Source organism: Lichenostomus cassidix, unplaced genomic scaffold (assembly GCF_008360975.1).
Source record: "Lichenostomus cassidix isolate B80296 unplaced genomic scaffold, HeHo_3.0 HiC_scaffold_40, whole genome shotgun sequence".
Classification (NCBI taxonomy): domain Eukaryota; kingdom Metazoa; phylum Chordata; class Aves; order Passeriformes; family Meliphagidae; genus Lichenostomus; species Lichenostomus cassidix.
The window spans coordinates 409,510-423,185 of record NW_028147459.1 but is presented as its reverse complement, the minus strand read 5'-3'; the positions used below and the strand labels follow the sequence as shown (position 1 = coordinate 423,185).

General features: G+C 61.8%; 3 protein-coding genes across 5 annotated transcripts; all 3 read left to right on the top strand.

Moving 5' to 3' along the window:
• The first annotated feature begins 333 nt into the window (after window positions 1-333).
• LOC146422380 (synaptophysin-like) lies at window positions 334-6,500 on the top strand. Its single transcript, XM_085046500.1, has 7 exons — window positions 334-474; window positions 1,340-1,405; window positions 2,613-2,734; window positions 3,284-3,482; window positions 4,697-4,888; window positions 5,326-5,620; window positions 6,037-6,500. The coding sequence occupies exons 1-6, from the start codon at window positions 457-459 to the stop codon at window positions 5,617-5,619; spliced, it is 891 nt and encodes a 296-aa protein (XP_084902626.1). The 5' UTR covers window positions 334-456; the 3' UTR covers window position 5,620; window positions 6,037-6,500.
• Window positions 6,501-6,783: 283 nt separating this feature from the next.
• LOC146422379 (uncharacterized) lies at window positions 6,784-8,365 on the top strand. 3 transcript variants are annotated; one of them, XM_085046568.1, is made up of 5 exons: window positions 6,784-6,882; window positions 7,288-7,381; window positions 7,694-7,765; window positions 7,910-8,027; window positions 8,105-8,365. In XM_085046568.1, exons 1-5 carry the CDS (start codon window positions 6,799-6,801, stop codon window positions 8,292-8,294), a joined length of 558 nt encoding a protein of 185 aa, XP_084902694.1. In that variant the 5' UTR covers window positions 6,784-6,798; the 3' UTR covers window positions 8,295-8,365. The 3 variants fall into 3 exon arrangements, with proteins under 3 accessions (XP_084902694.1, XP_084902695.1, XP_084902696.1); XM_085046570.1 differs by having other exon boundaries at window positions 6,815-6,882; window positions 7,299-7,381; XM_085046569.1 differs by lacking the exon at window positions 7,694-7,765.
• Window positions 8,366-8,740: 375 nt separating this feature from the next.
• BCAP31 (B cell receptor associated protein 31) lies at window positions 8,741-13,579 on the top strand. The gene is made up of 8 exons (XM_085046532.1): window positions 8,741-8,801; window positions 8,981-9,078; window positions 9,620-9,720; window positions 9,831-9,975; window positions 10,939-11,074; window positions 11,809-11,914; window positions 12,546-12,646; window positions 13,194-13,579. The coding sequence occupies exons 2-8, from the start codon at window positions 8,987-8,989 to the stop codon at window positions 13,230-13,232; spliced, it is 720 nt and encodes a 239-aa protein (XP_084902658.1). The 5' UTR covers window positions 8,741-8,801; window positions 8,981-8,986; the 3' UTR covers window positions 13,233-13,579.
• The last annotated feature ends 97 nt before the right edge of the window (window positions 13,580-13,676 follow it).

Genomic DNA, 13,676 nt, shown 5'->3' with positions numbered 1-13,676 from the left:
TCAAAAATTCCTCATTTCTGCCCCTAAATTTCCTAAATTTCCCTTTTCGTCCCCAAAAATTGCCCGAAAAATCCCCGCAGATTTCCCGTGTCTCCCCGACTTGCCGCTTCCCCCACAAAACCTCCCCAAATTTCCCGCGTCGCCCCCAAAATTCCGCTCTTCCCCCTTAAAAAAAAAAAAAAAACAAAAAACCAAAATTGCTTCGCTCTCCTCGCCCAAATCCAAGATGGCGGCGCCCATAACTGAGTCATGACGTCACTTCCGCCCTTTCTCGTTCCCTTTGCCGCTGTTCTCTCCTTTTCCCCACCTCCCGCCGCGCCGCGGCTGTTCCATCTCTTCTCCTCTCCCCCCGCCGCGCACGCGCCGCTGTTCCCTCCCCCTTCCCCCCCTCCCGCCGCGGCTGTTCCGCGGCGCGCCGCTCCCCCCCCCGCCGCGCTGCGTCTCCCGGACCGCAGGATGGAGGTGCTCAACCAGGTGCGGACCCCTCCCCAAAATAACCCCCCCGGACCCCCCCTCGGGGCTGAACCCACCCGGGGATCTCCCCCAGGACCCCCTCGGGCCGATTCGGGGGGTGAGGGGCGGCTGCGACCCCCCGATCCGCGGTGGGGAATTGTGGGGAGGGGGCTAGGGGGGATTTGGGGCGGGGGGCGCAGCTGGCTGGGGAGGGGGAGATGGATTTGGGGGGTGGCGTTTGGATTTGGGGGGAGCGCCTGGATTTGGGGGTGGAGCGGGTGAATTTGGGGGGCCTGAATTTGAGGAGGGGGTCCTCAATTTTGGGGAGGGTCTGCACGGCTGGGAGCGATCCAGGTGGATTTTGGGGGGTGGGCGGCAGGATTTGGGGGATGCGGGTGGATTTGAGGGCGGGGGGCAGCCGGGTTGGGCTGGGGGTCTGGGATTTGGGGAGGGTCCCGGTGGGGAGGGGTCGCGGCGGGCGGGCTGGATTTGGGGGAGGATGCGCTTCGAAGGGGAGGGGTCATTTTGGGGGGGGGTCGCTGCCGCAGCATCCTGGGGGGGAGGGGGGGAGGCGAGGATGATGATGCAGCAACAATGGGGGGGGGGACGCCAAAAAACCCCCCCGGGGGGTGGGGGGGCGGGCTGTGACGTCAGTGTGACGTCAGCGCGGTCAGGTTTGGGGTGACCCCTCCCCAAATTTTGTCCTTGGGGGATTCCCGGATTTCCCGGGGGGGTTTTGGGGAGGATTTTGAGGGGATTTGGGAGGTTTTAGGGGGATTTTGGGGGTTTTGAGGGGATTTTTGGGGCGTTTTTGGGGGTCTCGGCCTCCCCCTTTTTGGGGGGTCCCTCGAGCCCCCCATGAGGGTCTCCTCCCCCCCCCCCCCAGTTGGTGGCCGGGGGGCAATTCCGGGTGGTCAAGGAGCCCTTGGGCTTCCTGAAGGTGCTGGAGTGGGTGAGTGACCCCCCCGGGACCCCCAAAACCCCCCGGGACCCCCTGGATCTCCCCCAGACCCCATCAGGGACTTTTAGGACCCCCCGGGACCCCCCAGCCCCTCCCCAAATCACCCAAATCCCCCCCAAAACTCCACCAGACCCAAATTTTGGCACCCAAATCCCCCCCATTTCCCATCCCCCACCCGGGGACCCCCAAATTTCCCCTCAGACCCCCCAGACTCTGCAGGACCCCCCCGGCGCCCCCCTCCCCCCCAGATCTGGGTCAGCTCCATAATCCAGGATAATCCCGGGATTTTGGGGGGGGGGATGGGGGGAGGGGCTGTGTCCCACTCTGACCCCCCCGTGACCCCCTGAGCTGCTCTGACCCCCCCAGAACCCACCGGGACCCCCGAAATGGTGAAATCAGCCCCCCGAGAGCCCCCAAATCCTTTTGAAATCCACACAGACCCTTCCCAGTGCCTCCCAGTGCCTCCCAGTAACCCCAAATCCCTTCCCAAACCCTTCCCAGTCCCCCCAGTGACCCCCCAGTGACCCCCAGTCCCTCCCAGTGACCCCCAGTGTCCTTCCAGACCCCCCAAACCCCCCTCAAATCGCCTCCCAGTGACCTCCAGTGGCTCCCAGTGACCCCAAGACCTCCCAAACCTCCTTCAGCTGCTCCCAGACTCCCTCCCAGTCCCTCCCAGTCCCTCCCAGTCCCTCCCAGTCCCTCCCAGTGACCCCCAGTGTCCCCCCAGTTGTTCTCCATCTTCGCCTTCACCACCTGCAGGGGGTCCAGTGGTTCCCAGTGACCCCCAAGACCCCCCAAATCCCCTCCCAAACCCTTCCCAGTCTCCTCCAGTGAGTCCCCAGTGATCCCCAGTCCCTCCTGGTGATCCCCCAAGACCCCCCAAAACCCCCCAAAGCCCCCCAAATCCCTTTCAACTCCCCTCAAACCCCTTCCAGTCCCTCTCAGTCCCTCCCAGTGCATTTGCAGTGCCCCCAAACCCCTTCACACCCCCAGTCCCTCCCAGTCCCTCCCAGTGCCTCCCAGTGACCCCCAGTGTCCCCCAGTTGTTCTTTATCTTCACCTTCACCACCTGCGGGGGTTTCAGTGGCTCCCAGTGCCCCGAAGACTCCCCAAAGACCCCCCCAAACACCCTTCAACTGCCCCCAAACCCCTCCCAATCCCTCCCAGTGCCCCCCAGTGACCCCCAGTGCCCCCCCAGTTGTTCTCCATCTTCGCCTTCGCCACCTGCGGGGGTTTCAGTGGCTCCCTGCGCCTCAGCATCGAGTGTGCTCCCCCCAACCGCTCTGCCCCCATCACCGTGGCCTTCGGGTACCCCTTCAGGTGAGGGGGGGCTTGGGGGGGATTTGGGGGGGATTTGGGGGGGATTTGGGGGGCATTTGAGGGGATTTAGGGGGAGTTTGGGGAGGTTTGGGGGGCTGTGAAAGAGTACAGGGTTTTGGGGAGGAGATTTGGGAGGTTTGGGGGGATTTGAGATGAGTTTGGGAGGTTGGCAAGGGGGTTTGGGGGGATTTAGGGGATTGGGGAGGCACTTTTGGGGTCTCTGGGGTACCCTGGACCCCTCCAGGTATATTTGAAGACTTTCTCATGCTTAAGGAGTCCCTAAATCCCCAAAAATCAGGGGGTGGGAGGAGCTAAACATCAAAGGTGAGGGGAAATCCCTGGGGGGTCTCTGGGTATCCTGGACCACCCCAGGCAATTCCAGATCCCCCCAGGCTGCACCAGGTGTCCCTAAATCCCCAAAATTCGGATGGTGGGAGAGCCTAAACATAAAAGAGGAAGGGTCTGCACCCCCCAAACTTTCCCCTGGGGGGGTCTCTCGTTAATCTTTGGGGGTCCCTGACCCCGGGCTGATTTTGGGGACCCCCCCAGGCTGCACCAGGTGTATTTCGAAGCCCCCTCGTGCGGGGGAGGCCCACCTGAGCGGGTGTTCCTGGTGGGTGACCACTCGTCGGCCGCGCAGTTCTTCGTCACCGTGGGGGTGGCTTCCTTCCTCTATGCCCCCGCCGCCCTCGGGGGCTACCTGTTCGCCTCCCAGGCCTACCAGGCTGGGGGTCGTGGGCCTCGTATTGTGAGTGGGGGTCTGGGGGGATCTGGGGGGGATTTGGAGGGACTTGGGGGAGTTATTGGGGAATTTCGGGGGGTTTGGGGTGGTTCTGGGGGGATTTGAGGGGGTTTTGGGGGGGTCTGGGAGGGTTGGGTTGGAGTGGGATGGGGTTTGGGGGTCCCTTGGAGGGGTTTGGGAGGGCGTGGGGGGGTTTTGGGGGGATTTTGGGAGGATTTCCGGGTGATTTTGGGGTGTTACTGGGGGATTTGAGGAGGTTTTGGATGGGTTTGGGGCATCTTGGGAGAGGTGGGATGGGGCTTGGGGGGCTTTGGGGTGGTTTGGTGTGGGTTTTTGGGGTCTCAGGTGACCTGGACAGGTTTTGGAGTGACCCAGGCAAGTTTTAGGGTGACCCAGGCAGGTTTTGGGGTGATTCTGGCCGGTTTTGGGGTGCCCTGAACCATCTTTTTCCCTCATGACCTGGGAGTGACTGCAGCCCTGGCCTTCCTGTGGCTGCTCAGGCCTGAGGGGAATTTGGGGTTTCAGTTGGCTTTTGGGGGTCTCAGTTGGGTTTTTGGGGTCTCAGGAGACACAGACAGGTTTTGGGGTGACCCAGGAGGGGCTCTGGAGTGATCTGAGCAGGTTTTGGGGTGCCCTGAGTCTCTTTTCCCCTCAGGATTTGGGGCTGACCACAGCCTGGGCCATCCTATGGTTGGTCAGCTCTGAGGGGGATTTGGGCTCTCAGTGGGGATTTTGGGGTCTCAGTTTGGTTTTTGGGGTCTCTGGTGGCTCTGGGGTGACTTGGGCAGGTTTTGGGGTGATTCTGGCCGGTTTTGGGGTGTCCTGACCCACCTTTTCCCCTCAGGACCTGGGAGCGACCACAGCCCTGGCTTTCCCGTGGGTGCTCGGCTGTGAAGGGAATTAGGGGTTTTTGGTGTCTCAGTTTGCTCTGTGGGGTCCCAGGGGGCTCTGAGGGGTTTGGGGTGACCCGGCAAGGTTGTGGGGTGACTCAGGCCGAATTTGGGGTGTCCTGACCCACCTTTTCCCCTCAGGACCTTGGGGTGACCGCAGCCCTGGCCTTCCTGTGGCTGGTCAGCTCTGAGGGGTTTTTGGGCTCTCAGTTGGGTTTTTGGGGTCTCAGTTTGGTTTTTGGGGTCTCTGGTTGCTCTGGGGTGACTCAGGCAGGTTTTGGGGTGACCCAGGCAGGTTTTGGGGTATCCTGACCCACCTTTTCCCCTCAGGACCTTGGGGTGACCGCAGCCCTGGCCTTCCTGTGGCTGGTCAGCTCCTGCGCCTGGGCGGCCGCACTGGCCGAGGTCAAGGCGGCCACGTCGCCCTCGGGGGTCCTGGCACAGGTCGGGGGCTGCCAGCGCCCAGGGGCTCGGTGCCAGGCCTTGGGGGCACCCCGCACCTCGGGCCTCAACACCTCTGTGGTGAGTCTGGGGGCTGAGACCCCAAAAACCTCCCCAAACCCCTCAAAAAACCCTCAGAATCCCCAAAATCCCGCAATGTCCACTATAGCCCCTCAGTGTCCACTATAGACCCCTCAGGCCCTGAGGGGATCTCAGCCCTCAACACCTCTGTGGTGAGTCTGAGGGAACGGAGCCCCCCAGGATCCCCCAAATCCCTGCCTAGAAACCCCAGGGACCCCAACCCACCAAAAAAACCATAACCACACTAAAGGCCCTCAAAAAACCCCCCAGAAAGCCCCTAACCGCTCCCAAACCTCCTCATAAAAAGCCCCCAACACCCCCTAAAAAAACCCCAAAAGGCCCCAAACCCCCTCCAAAAAACACCCCAAAAACCCCAAAGCCCCCCACCCAAAATCCTCCCGAAAAAACCAAAAAAACCCCAAAATCTTCCCGCGCAGGTGTTTGGCTTCCTGAACCTGGTGCTGTGGACGGGGAACCTTTGGTTCGTGTTCAAGGAGACAGGCTGGGGGGGTCTGGGGGCTCGCGCCCCTCCCCCCGGGGGGGTCCCCGAGAAAGCCCCTGCCCCAGAGGGGGGCTACGGACCCCCCGAGGGGGGCTACGGCCAGCCAGGGGGCTACGGCCAGCCCGGGGGGGGCTACCAGCCCGACTACGGCCAGGGGGGGTACGGAGCCCCCCCCTCGGAGGGGGGGTACGGCCAGGGAGCCCCCACATCGTTCGCCAATCAGATGTAGGGTGAGTTTTTGGGGGGAATTGGGGTGGGGGGAGGTGTGGGAGGGGGTGAGGAGGGGGTGGGGGAGGGATTTGGGAGGTTTTGGGAGGGTTGGGGTATTTGGGGCCGTTTGGGGGAATTTTGGGGGATTTGGGTGGGGGGGGTTTGGGGCAGTTGTGATTTTGGGGTAATTTGGGGAGACCTGTGAGATTTGGGGGAATTTGGGGTGGTTGGGGGGCAGGGATGTGGTTGGGGGTCTCTCGGGGGGGGAATGGTTCGGAGGGGGGTTGGGGGCAATTTGGGGTCTCCGTGGAGAGTTTGGGAGGATTTGGGGTCTCCAGTTTGGGGATCCCCATAGGGGGGATTGAGGGGGTAAAGCCCCTAGTCCTCCAATCCGCCAGGGGGCGCCCTGACCCCGCTATTGATCTCCTTCCTGCAGGTCCTCCCCTCCAGCAGGGGGCGCTGTGCCGAAGAGCCGCCCCGCGCGGCGGCGAGCGGGGGCGTGGCCTGGGGCTCGGCCACGCCCCTTGGGGGAGGGAGCCGTGGAGTGGGCGGGGCCTGAGCCCCCCCATGGCCCCCCATAGAACCCCCCATTATGGACCCCCTAAAACCCGCTCATAAGCCCCCCAAAAAAAACCCCAAAAAACACCCCAAATTCCCCCACGGCCCCCCCACAGCCCCTCCCCCACCCCACGGCCGTGCCAAAGCCCCCCCCCGGCCGTGCCCCTCCCCCACCCCACGCCCCCTCCCCTCGTGTCTTTGTGCCGTGATTGTGACGTTTCGGGGGCTCCCCGGCTGCCCCCCAACCCCCCAAACTGTGGGGCAGGGCCGGGGGCGGGGGGCGGGGGCTGAGCCCCCCTTGGGACCCCCCCGGAGGGAATAAAAGATGACGGTGAAACCGCCCGAGGGGCTCCCCGGATTTTTGGGGTGGGGGTCTCGGTGGTAATTGGGGTGGGGGGGCTCGGGAGGTGGGTCATGGATTTGGGGAGGGGTCAGGGTTTGGATTCCCCGGGGGGGGGAACACCCCAAATCTCGGGGCTGCGGGGGGTCTCGAGGTGCAGACCCCAATTTTGGGGGTTTTTCGGGGTGCGAACCGCACGTGGAGGCGTCACCCAAATAAGGGAGTGGGCGGGGTCTCGGTGTAGCCACGCCCACGGGTGGTCGCACCCCTTATCCTGGTGGATAAGCACATATATGGTAAATGGGCGTGGTTAGGTGTGACCACGCCCTTTTATTTGGTCACGCCCCCCTGAGTCATTCCCGGAGCGGCCCCGGCGGAGCGAAGGTAGCGGGACCCCCCCGGGACCCCCAAAACCCACCGGGACACCCCCGGGACCCCCAAAACCCACCGAGAAACCCCTTTGGGACCCCTAAAACCCATCGAAAAACTCCTTGGGGGACCTCAGGACCCCCGAAATCCATGGGTGACCCACCCGGGACCCCTGCTAACCCCCCAAAACCCACGGGGAAACCCCCGGCACCCCCAAAAACCCACCGGGACCCTCCAGAGCCCCCCGTGATGCCCCCCTAGTCCCGCAGGGCACCCCGGGATTCTCTCCCAAACCCTTGGGGGACCCCAGACCCCCCAGTTCAAGGGGGATCCCCCCGGGGGCTTCTCTCGGGACCGCCGGGATCCCCCCAGTGACCCCCCGGGACCCCTCGAGTGTTCCCCCCGCTCTTGACCCCCCAGGGACCCCCCAGCGACCCCCCAGGCATGGAGAGTTTTCGGGGTCTCTCGGACGAGGAGCTGCTGGAGAAACTCCAGAGCCGCCGCGGGCCGCTGGGTGGGCACTGGGGGGAACTGGGAGGGACTGGGACGGACTGGGAGGGACTAAGGGACACTGCGGGAGCTCGGGGGGAGCACTGGGAGGGACGGCGAGGGGGTAACTGGGGGCACTGGGAGGAGCTGGGGGGAACTGGGATGCGCTGGGGAGGACTGGGAGGGACTTGGTGGGGAACTGGGAGTACTGGTGGCGCACTGGGAGGCACTGGGATGGCACTGGGGGACGTTGGGGGAGCACTGGGAGTGCTGGTGGGGAACTGGGAGGCACTGGGAGGCACTGGGAGCAGCGGACTGACCCCCTGTCCCCCCCCAGGCCCTCCCCGCAAACTCTACGAGAAGAAGTTCTACGAGTTCGAGACCCGCCGCTGGAGGAGGGGCGGCGCGGGTCGGTTTGGGGGTCTGGGGGGCGTTTGGGGGGTCCTGGGGGGGTTTTGGGGAGGGGGCGGGTCCGTGGGGGGGTCCTGGGGATGGATTCGGGGGTCCCGAGGGGTCCCTGCGCCCCCCTCACCCCCCGTGTCCCCCTCCCCAGATGATCCCGACAACGACCGAGCCCCCCAGGATTTTGGGGAGGGGTCCCGAGCCTGGCAGCCTGTGAGGGGCGGGGCTGACCCCAACCCCTCCCCCAGCCGGGGGCAGCACGAGGACAGGTGAGGGGGGAAGGGCTGGGGGGTTTTTGGGGGGCACTGCTCCCTCTGAGCCCCCCTAACCCTGTCCAACCCCCCAGCCCCATCCGTCTGGAGCCTCGGCAGCCGCTTCGAGCCCCCCCGGGACCCCCCTGGAGCCCCGCGGGATCCCCCGAGTGTCCCCAGAGCCCCTCGGGCCGCCTCCTCCCCCTGAGACCCCAACTGGTGGCGCTGGGGCTGATCGCGGGGGTCCTGCTGGGGCTGCTGCTGCTGGGGGGGAGCCCTGGCTGAGACCCCCCGGTCCGGGGACCCCAAAACCCCCAGGGACCCCAAAACCCACTCCTGGGACCCCAAAACCCACTCCTGGGACCCCAAAATCTCCCCAGGGACACCAAAACCTCCCAGGGACTCCCAAAAGCTCCCCAGATCTCCCCCAGGATACCCCCAGGATGCTCAAATCCCCCCTAGGACCCCCAGATTTTCCTCGGGACCCTCAGAGTCCCCCCGGCTCCCCACAATCCCCTCAGATTCCCCAATAAATGCTTCAAACGCGTCCGGAGCTGTCACTCAAGGCGGTGGGCGGGGAATGGGCGTGGCCAAGGGAGGGATGAGTGATTATTCATTGTGGGCGGAGCCGGGGGCGTGGCTAGCACGGAGGGGGCGTGGCTACGGGGCGGAGAAACGGCGGGAGGAAGTGACGTTATGGGCGTTCCCGCCTCCCGCTCTGATTGGCCGCTTCCCCAGCGCGTGGGCGGAGCTTCCGGTATTTGGTTCCGGTCTGGGCGGGGCTGCAGTGAGGTGAGGGAGGTGGGGGAGGGGAGCGGCCAGGGCGGTTTTTTGGGGTTTTTTTTGGCGTTTTTTTGGAGTTTTTTTGGGTTTTTTTGGGGGTTTCTGAGGGGAATTTGGGGCTCCTGAGGGGATTTCGGTGCTCCCGGTGTTCCCTCGCGGCTCCCCAGCGCTGCCCGCGCCTCCCTCAGGCCGCCATGAGCCTGCAATGGACGGCGGTCGCCACTTTCCTGTACGCCGAGGTGTTCCTGGTGCTGCTGCTCTGCGTGCCCTTCGTGTCCCCGGCGCGGTGAGCGGGGCTGGGGGGCTGGGAGGGGGCTGGGGGTCCCGCAGGGCTGTGGGGTGGCGATTTATGGGGGTCCCAGGGGGCTGGGAGTGCTGCGGAGGGACTTTTAGGGGATCCCGGGGAGGATCTGTGGGGCTGTGGGTATTGAGGAAGGTATTTTAGGGTTTCCCGGGGAGGATCTGTGGGGCTGTGGGTATTGGAGAAGGTCTTTTAGGGGATCCCGGGGAAGATTTGTGGGGCTGTGGGTATTGAGGAAGGTCTTTTAGGGTTTCCAGGGGAGGATCTGTGGGGCTGTGGGGATTCCCTGGAGCTGGGGAACTCCCTGAGTGAATTTAGGGTTTCCTGCGGGGATTCCCTGGAATTCGGGGAGCTCCTGGGGGATCCCAAACCATCCCCCCTTGCGGATGACAGAAGGTTTTCCTCCACTCTTTCACAAACTTAGGGCGATTCCCTCCAAGTGGGAATTCCCTGGAATGTGGGGAGTCCCGGGGGGGTCCTGGGGGGTCCCAAAAACCCAGCTGGGACCCCAAATTTCCCCCCACAGATGGCAGAAGATTTTCCGTTCCCGCCTGGTGGGTTTGGCCGTGGCTTACGGCAACACTGTCTTCATCGTGCTCATCGTCATCCTCGTCCTGCTGCTCCTCGGTGAGCCTGGCGGCGTTTGGGGGGTTTGGGGGTTCCTGGAGGGGATTTTGGGGGTTCCTGGGGGATCCCGGGGGGTCCCAGCTCCCACCCTGACCCCCCAAACCCCGCAGACGCCCTGAGGGAAACCCGTAAGTACAACATGAACGAGAGGGAAGCTCTGAGCAGCAGCCCTGCCGCCCTGGAGCATTTCCACATGAAGCTCTTCCGAGCCCAGAGGAACTTGTACCTGGCTGGGTTTGCTCTGCTGCTCTCCTTGTGAGTCTGGGGGCGTCCTGGGGGGAGTTTGGGGGATGTTTGGGGGTCCTGGGCACGGTTTGGGGGGCTGGGGGTGTCCCTGCACCTGACTGGGTTTGCTGTGCTGCTCTCCTCGTGAGTCTGGGGGGAGTTTGGGGCTCCTGGGAGGTATTTGGGGGATGTTTGGGGGGTCCTGGGCACAGTTTAGGGGGCTGGGGGTGTCCCTGTACCTGGCTGGATTCGCTCTGCTGCTCTCCTCGTGACTCCTGGGGTGGTTTGGAGGTGATTTGGGAGGGCTGGGAACTGGTTTTGGGGGGTCCTGGGGGGCATTTGGGGGGTCCTGGGCACATATCTGGGGGGCTGGGAGGGGGCAGGAGGTGGTTTTGGGGGGCTGGGGGTGTCCCTGTCCCTGGCTGGGTTTGCTCTGCTGCTCTCCTGGGGGGGCTGGACCCACTTTTGGGGGTCCCAGGAGCTGTTTGGGGGGTTGGGGGATCCCAAATCCCATCTGGGGGAGTTCCTGACCCCCTTTCTCACTCCCAGCCTCCTCTTGTGGCTGCTGATGCAGATTTTGGGATTCTGGGGGGCTCTGGGTGCCCCAGGGGGGCTCAGGAGGGGTTCAGGGGTATTTTGAGGGCATCTCTGACCCCATTTTTGCTCCCCTCAGCCTTCTAACGCCAATCTGGGCCTGGGCTGCACTTGGAGCCTGCAGCCAGGCCTTGGGCCTGCAGGCCTGAGGGGCTCAGGGGGGCTCTGGGTGATCTTGTGTGACCCAGGGGGGCTCAGGAGGGGCTCAGGAGGGGCTCAGGGCTATTTCTGGGGAGCCCCTGACCCCATTTTTGCCCCCCTCAGCCAACCCGGGCCTAGGCCGCACTCGGAGCCTCCCTGCACCAACAGCCCTGAGGGGCTCAATGGGTGCCCTGAGGGGCTCTGGGGGTCTCTGGGGGTCTCTGGGTGACCCCCTGAGCCCCGTTCCTGTCCCCCCAGCCTGCTGAGGCGCCTGGTGACGCTGATCTCAGCGCAGGCTGCCCTGGGAGCTTCCAGCCAGGCGTTCCGCAAGCAGGCCGAGGGAGCCAGCCAGGCCGCCCGGCAGTACCTGGAGGACAACGACGCCCTCAGGAAGGTGAGTCTGCCCCAAAAAACACCTGGGACAGCCTGAAATAATCCCTGAAATAATCCCTAAAATAATCCCTGAAATAATGGTGGAGTGGTTTGCTTGGAATGAGTTGGGATGTGGTGGAAATATGGCAAAAAATAAGCAGGAAAAATGGGGTTGAGGTGGCAAAATAAGGTGAAAAGCATCAAAAAATGAGGTGAAAAATACTGGGTGAGATACCTGAAAAATGTGCCAAAAAATACTGGAGAAGCCACCCAAAAATAGGTGTGATAGCACAGAAAATAGCCCTAAAAAATAACTTGGTTCCTGTACAAAATATCCTGAAAAAACCCGAGGTAACTTCTCTGGAAAATAAATACTAACATATATATTAGAAAATAAATCCTAGCTAAAATAAATCTCAAAAAAAATCCTGGATAACCTCCCCCCAAAAATCTGGGTAACTCCCCAAAACAAGCCCTGAGTAACTCCACAAAAAATACCTAAATAACCCCCAAAAAGCCCTAAGAACCTCACCAAAAAAAACCTGAATAACCACCAAGAAAACCCTCAGAAAAATCAGGATAAAACCTTAAAAAAAAATCAGCATAAAATCCTCAAAAAGTCAGAATTAAACCCTCAAAAATCAGCATAAAACCTTAAGAAAAATGAGGATAAAATCCCCAAGAAATCAGGATAAAATCCCCAAAAATCTGAATAACCCCCAAAACACCCCAAAATCCCCTTTCTGTGCTCCCCAGAAGCTGCAGGAGTCAGGAGGAGCTTCATCCCCCACCCGGGATGAGAATGAAACCCTCAAGGCCAAGGTGGAGTCGCTGAAGGAGGAATTAGAGCTCAGCAAGAAGGGTAAGAGGGGATTTTGGGGTGGCTGGGGGGGTTAAAAGGGAATTTTGGGGGTCTGGGGGTTTTTAAAGAGAATTTGGGGTGATTTTGGGGGGAGCTGGGTGGTTAAAGCAGAACTTTGGGGGATTTTTGGGAGGTTAAGAGGGAATTTGGGGGGATTTTGGGTAACTTTTGGGGCACTTGGGGAGTTTGAAAGGGAATTTGGGGGGATTTTTGGGAGGTTTTAATGAATTCAGGGTGGTCAGAGGGGATTTTTTGGGGTCTGGGTGGGTTTTGGGGTGACCCTGAGTCCTCCAGCCCTGGAGAAGGCAAAGAGTGATGTCCAGGCTGTGGGGCAGTGATGGGTTTGGGGTCATCAGGGGGGTCCAGGCTGGGTTTTTGGGGGTCAGAGTGGGTTTTGGGGTCCAGGCTGTGTTTTGGGGGTCCAGGGTGGGTTTTTGGGGTCCAGGGTGGATTTTAGGGGTTCAGGTTGGGTTTTTGGGGTTTCCAGGGTGGTGTTTTGGGGGGCTTTGGGGGTTCAGGGTGGGTTTGGGGGGTCCATGGTGGGTTTTTGGGGGTCCAGGCTGGGTTTTTGGGGGTCCAGGCTGGTTTTTGGGGGTCCAGGCTGGTTTTGGGGTGACCCTGAGCCCCCCAGCCCTGGAGAAGGCCGAGAGTGAGGTTCAGGCCATGAGACGCCAAGCGCAGGGACTGACCAGAGAGTATGATCGGCTGCTGGAGGAACACGCCAGGCTGCAGGTGAGGGGAGCCAAAAAACAGACCAAAAATAGCCCAGGGTAACCCCAAAAATAGCCCAAGGGATACCCAAAAGTACCCCCAGGGGAATCCCAAAAATAGCCCCAAGAGAGCCCCAAAAATATTCCAAAAATAGCCCAAGGGATACCCAAAAATACCTCCAGGGGAATCCCAAAAATTCCCCTGGAAGATCTCTCAAATATTTCCCAATGCAGCCCCAAGATCTTTTCAGAGATTTCCCCAAAATCTGTCCTGGGGGAGCTCCCGAATTCCCCTGGAAGATTTCTCAAATATTGCCCAGGGGAACCTCCAAATCCACCTGGGGAAACTCAAAAAAATCCCCAAAATCCACCCTGGGAAAACCCCAAATCCCCCTGAGGAATCCCCAATTCCCCACAGGAGATCACCCTAAACCCCCTGGAAAACCCCAAATCCCCCCTCGAGGACCCCCAAACCCTTCCCAGCCCCAAAACAACCCCAAATCATTTTGGGGTTCCTCCTAAAAACCCCAAAATCCCCCAAATCCCCCAAATCCCCTCTGCCCCCCCAGGCGGCGCACGATAAACCGCGAGACAAGAAGGAGGAGTGAAGCTCCGCCCACCTGGCCAAGCCACGCCCACAACGGTTACAGACCACGCCCACCGCGCAAGCCCCGCCCCTCGGGACCAGGCCACGCCCCCAACCACAAAGCCCCGCCCCCTGATTCCAGACCACGCCCATATACAAGACTCCCTCTACCAAGCCACGCCCCTCGGGACCAGGCCACGCCCCCCGCCCGGGTTTTGGGGACCTCTCCCGTTTTTTGGGGGGGTTTGGAGGGGTCCGAGCCTCATTCTGGGGGGGCTGAACCCCCTCTCTGCCCCTCCCGGGGGGTTTTTGGGGGGCAACGGGGACCCTCTGCCCTTTTTCTGCTTCAATAAAACACCTCGGGTTGGGGTTTGGTGGGTTTGTGACCCAAATTGCCTCCCCGGGACCCCCAAATTCACCCTCTGGGGCCTCCAGATCCCTCCTGGGACCCCCAGAATCCCACCCA

Bases quoted from the DNA above. Each gene is read 5' to 3' on its own strand.
- LOC146422380 (XM_085046500.1), top strand. The intron at 1,406-2,612 runs GTGAGTGACCCC...GTGCCCCCCCAG, and splicing joins TCCTGAAGGTGCTGGAGTGG to TTGTTCTCCATCTTCGCCTT. The intron at 3,483-4,696 runs GTGAGTGGGGGT...TTTTCCCCTCAG, and splicing joins GGGGTCGTGGGCCTCGTATT to GACCTTGGGGTGACCGCAGC.
- LOC146422379 (XM_085046568.1), top strand. From the start codon at position 6,799: ATGGGCGTGGTTAGGTGTGACCACGCCCTTTTATTTGGTCACGCCCCC. The intron at 7,766-7,909 runs GTCGGTTTGGGG...CCCCCTCCCCAG, and splicing joins CTGGAGGAGGGGCGGCGCGG to ATGATCCCGACAACGACCGA. The intron at 8,028-8,104 runs GTGAGGGGGGAA...CCAACCCCCCAG, and splicing joins CGGGGGCAGCACGAGGACAG to CCCCATCCGTCTGGAGCCTC.
- BCAP31 (XM_085046532.1), top strand. From the start codon at position 8,987: ATGAGCCTGCAATGGACGGCGGTCGCCACTTTCCTGTACGCCGAGGTG. The intron at 9,976-10,938 runs GTGAGTCTGGGG...CTGTCCCCCCAG, and splicing joins TTTGCTCTGCTGCTCTCCTT to CCTGCTGAGGCGCCTGGTGA. The intron at 11,915-12,545 runs GTAAGAGGGGAT...TGAGCCCCCCAG, and splicing joins ATTAGAGCTCAGCAAGAAGG to CCCTGGAGAAGGCCGAGAGT.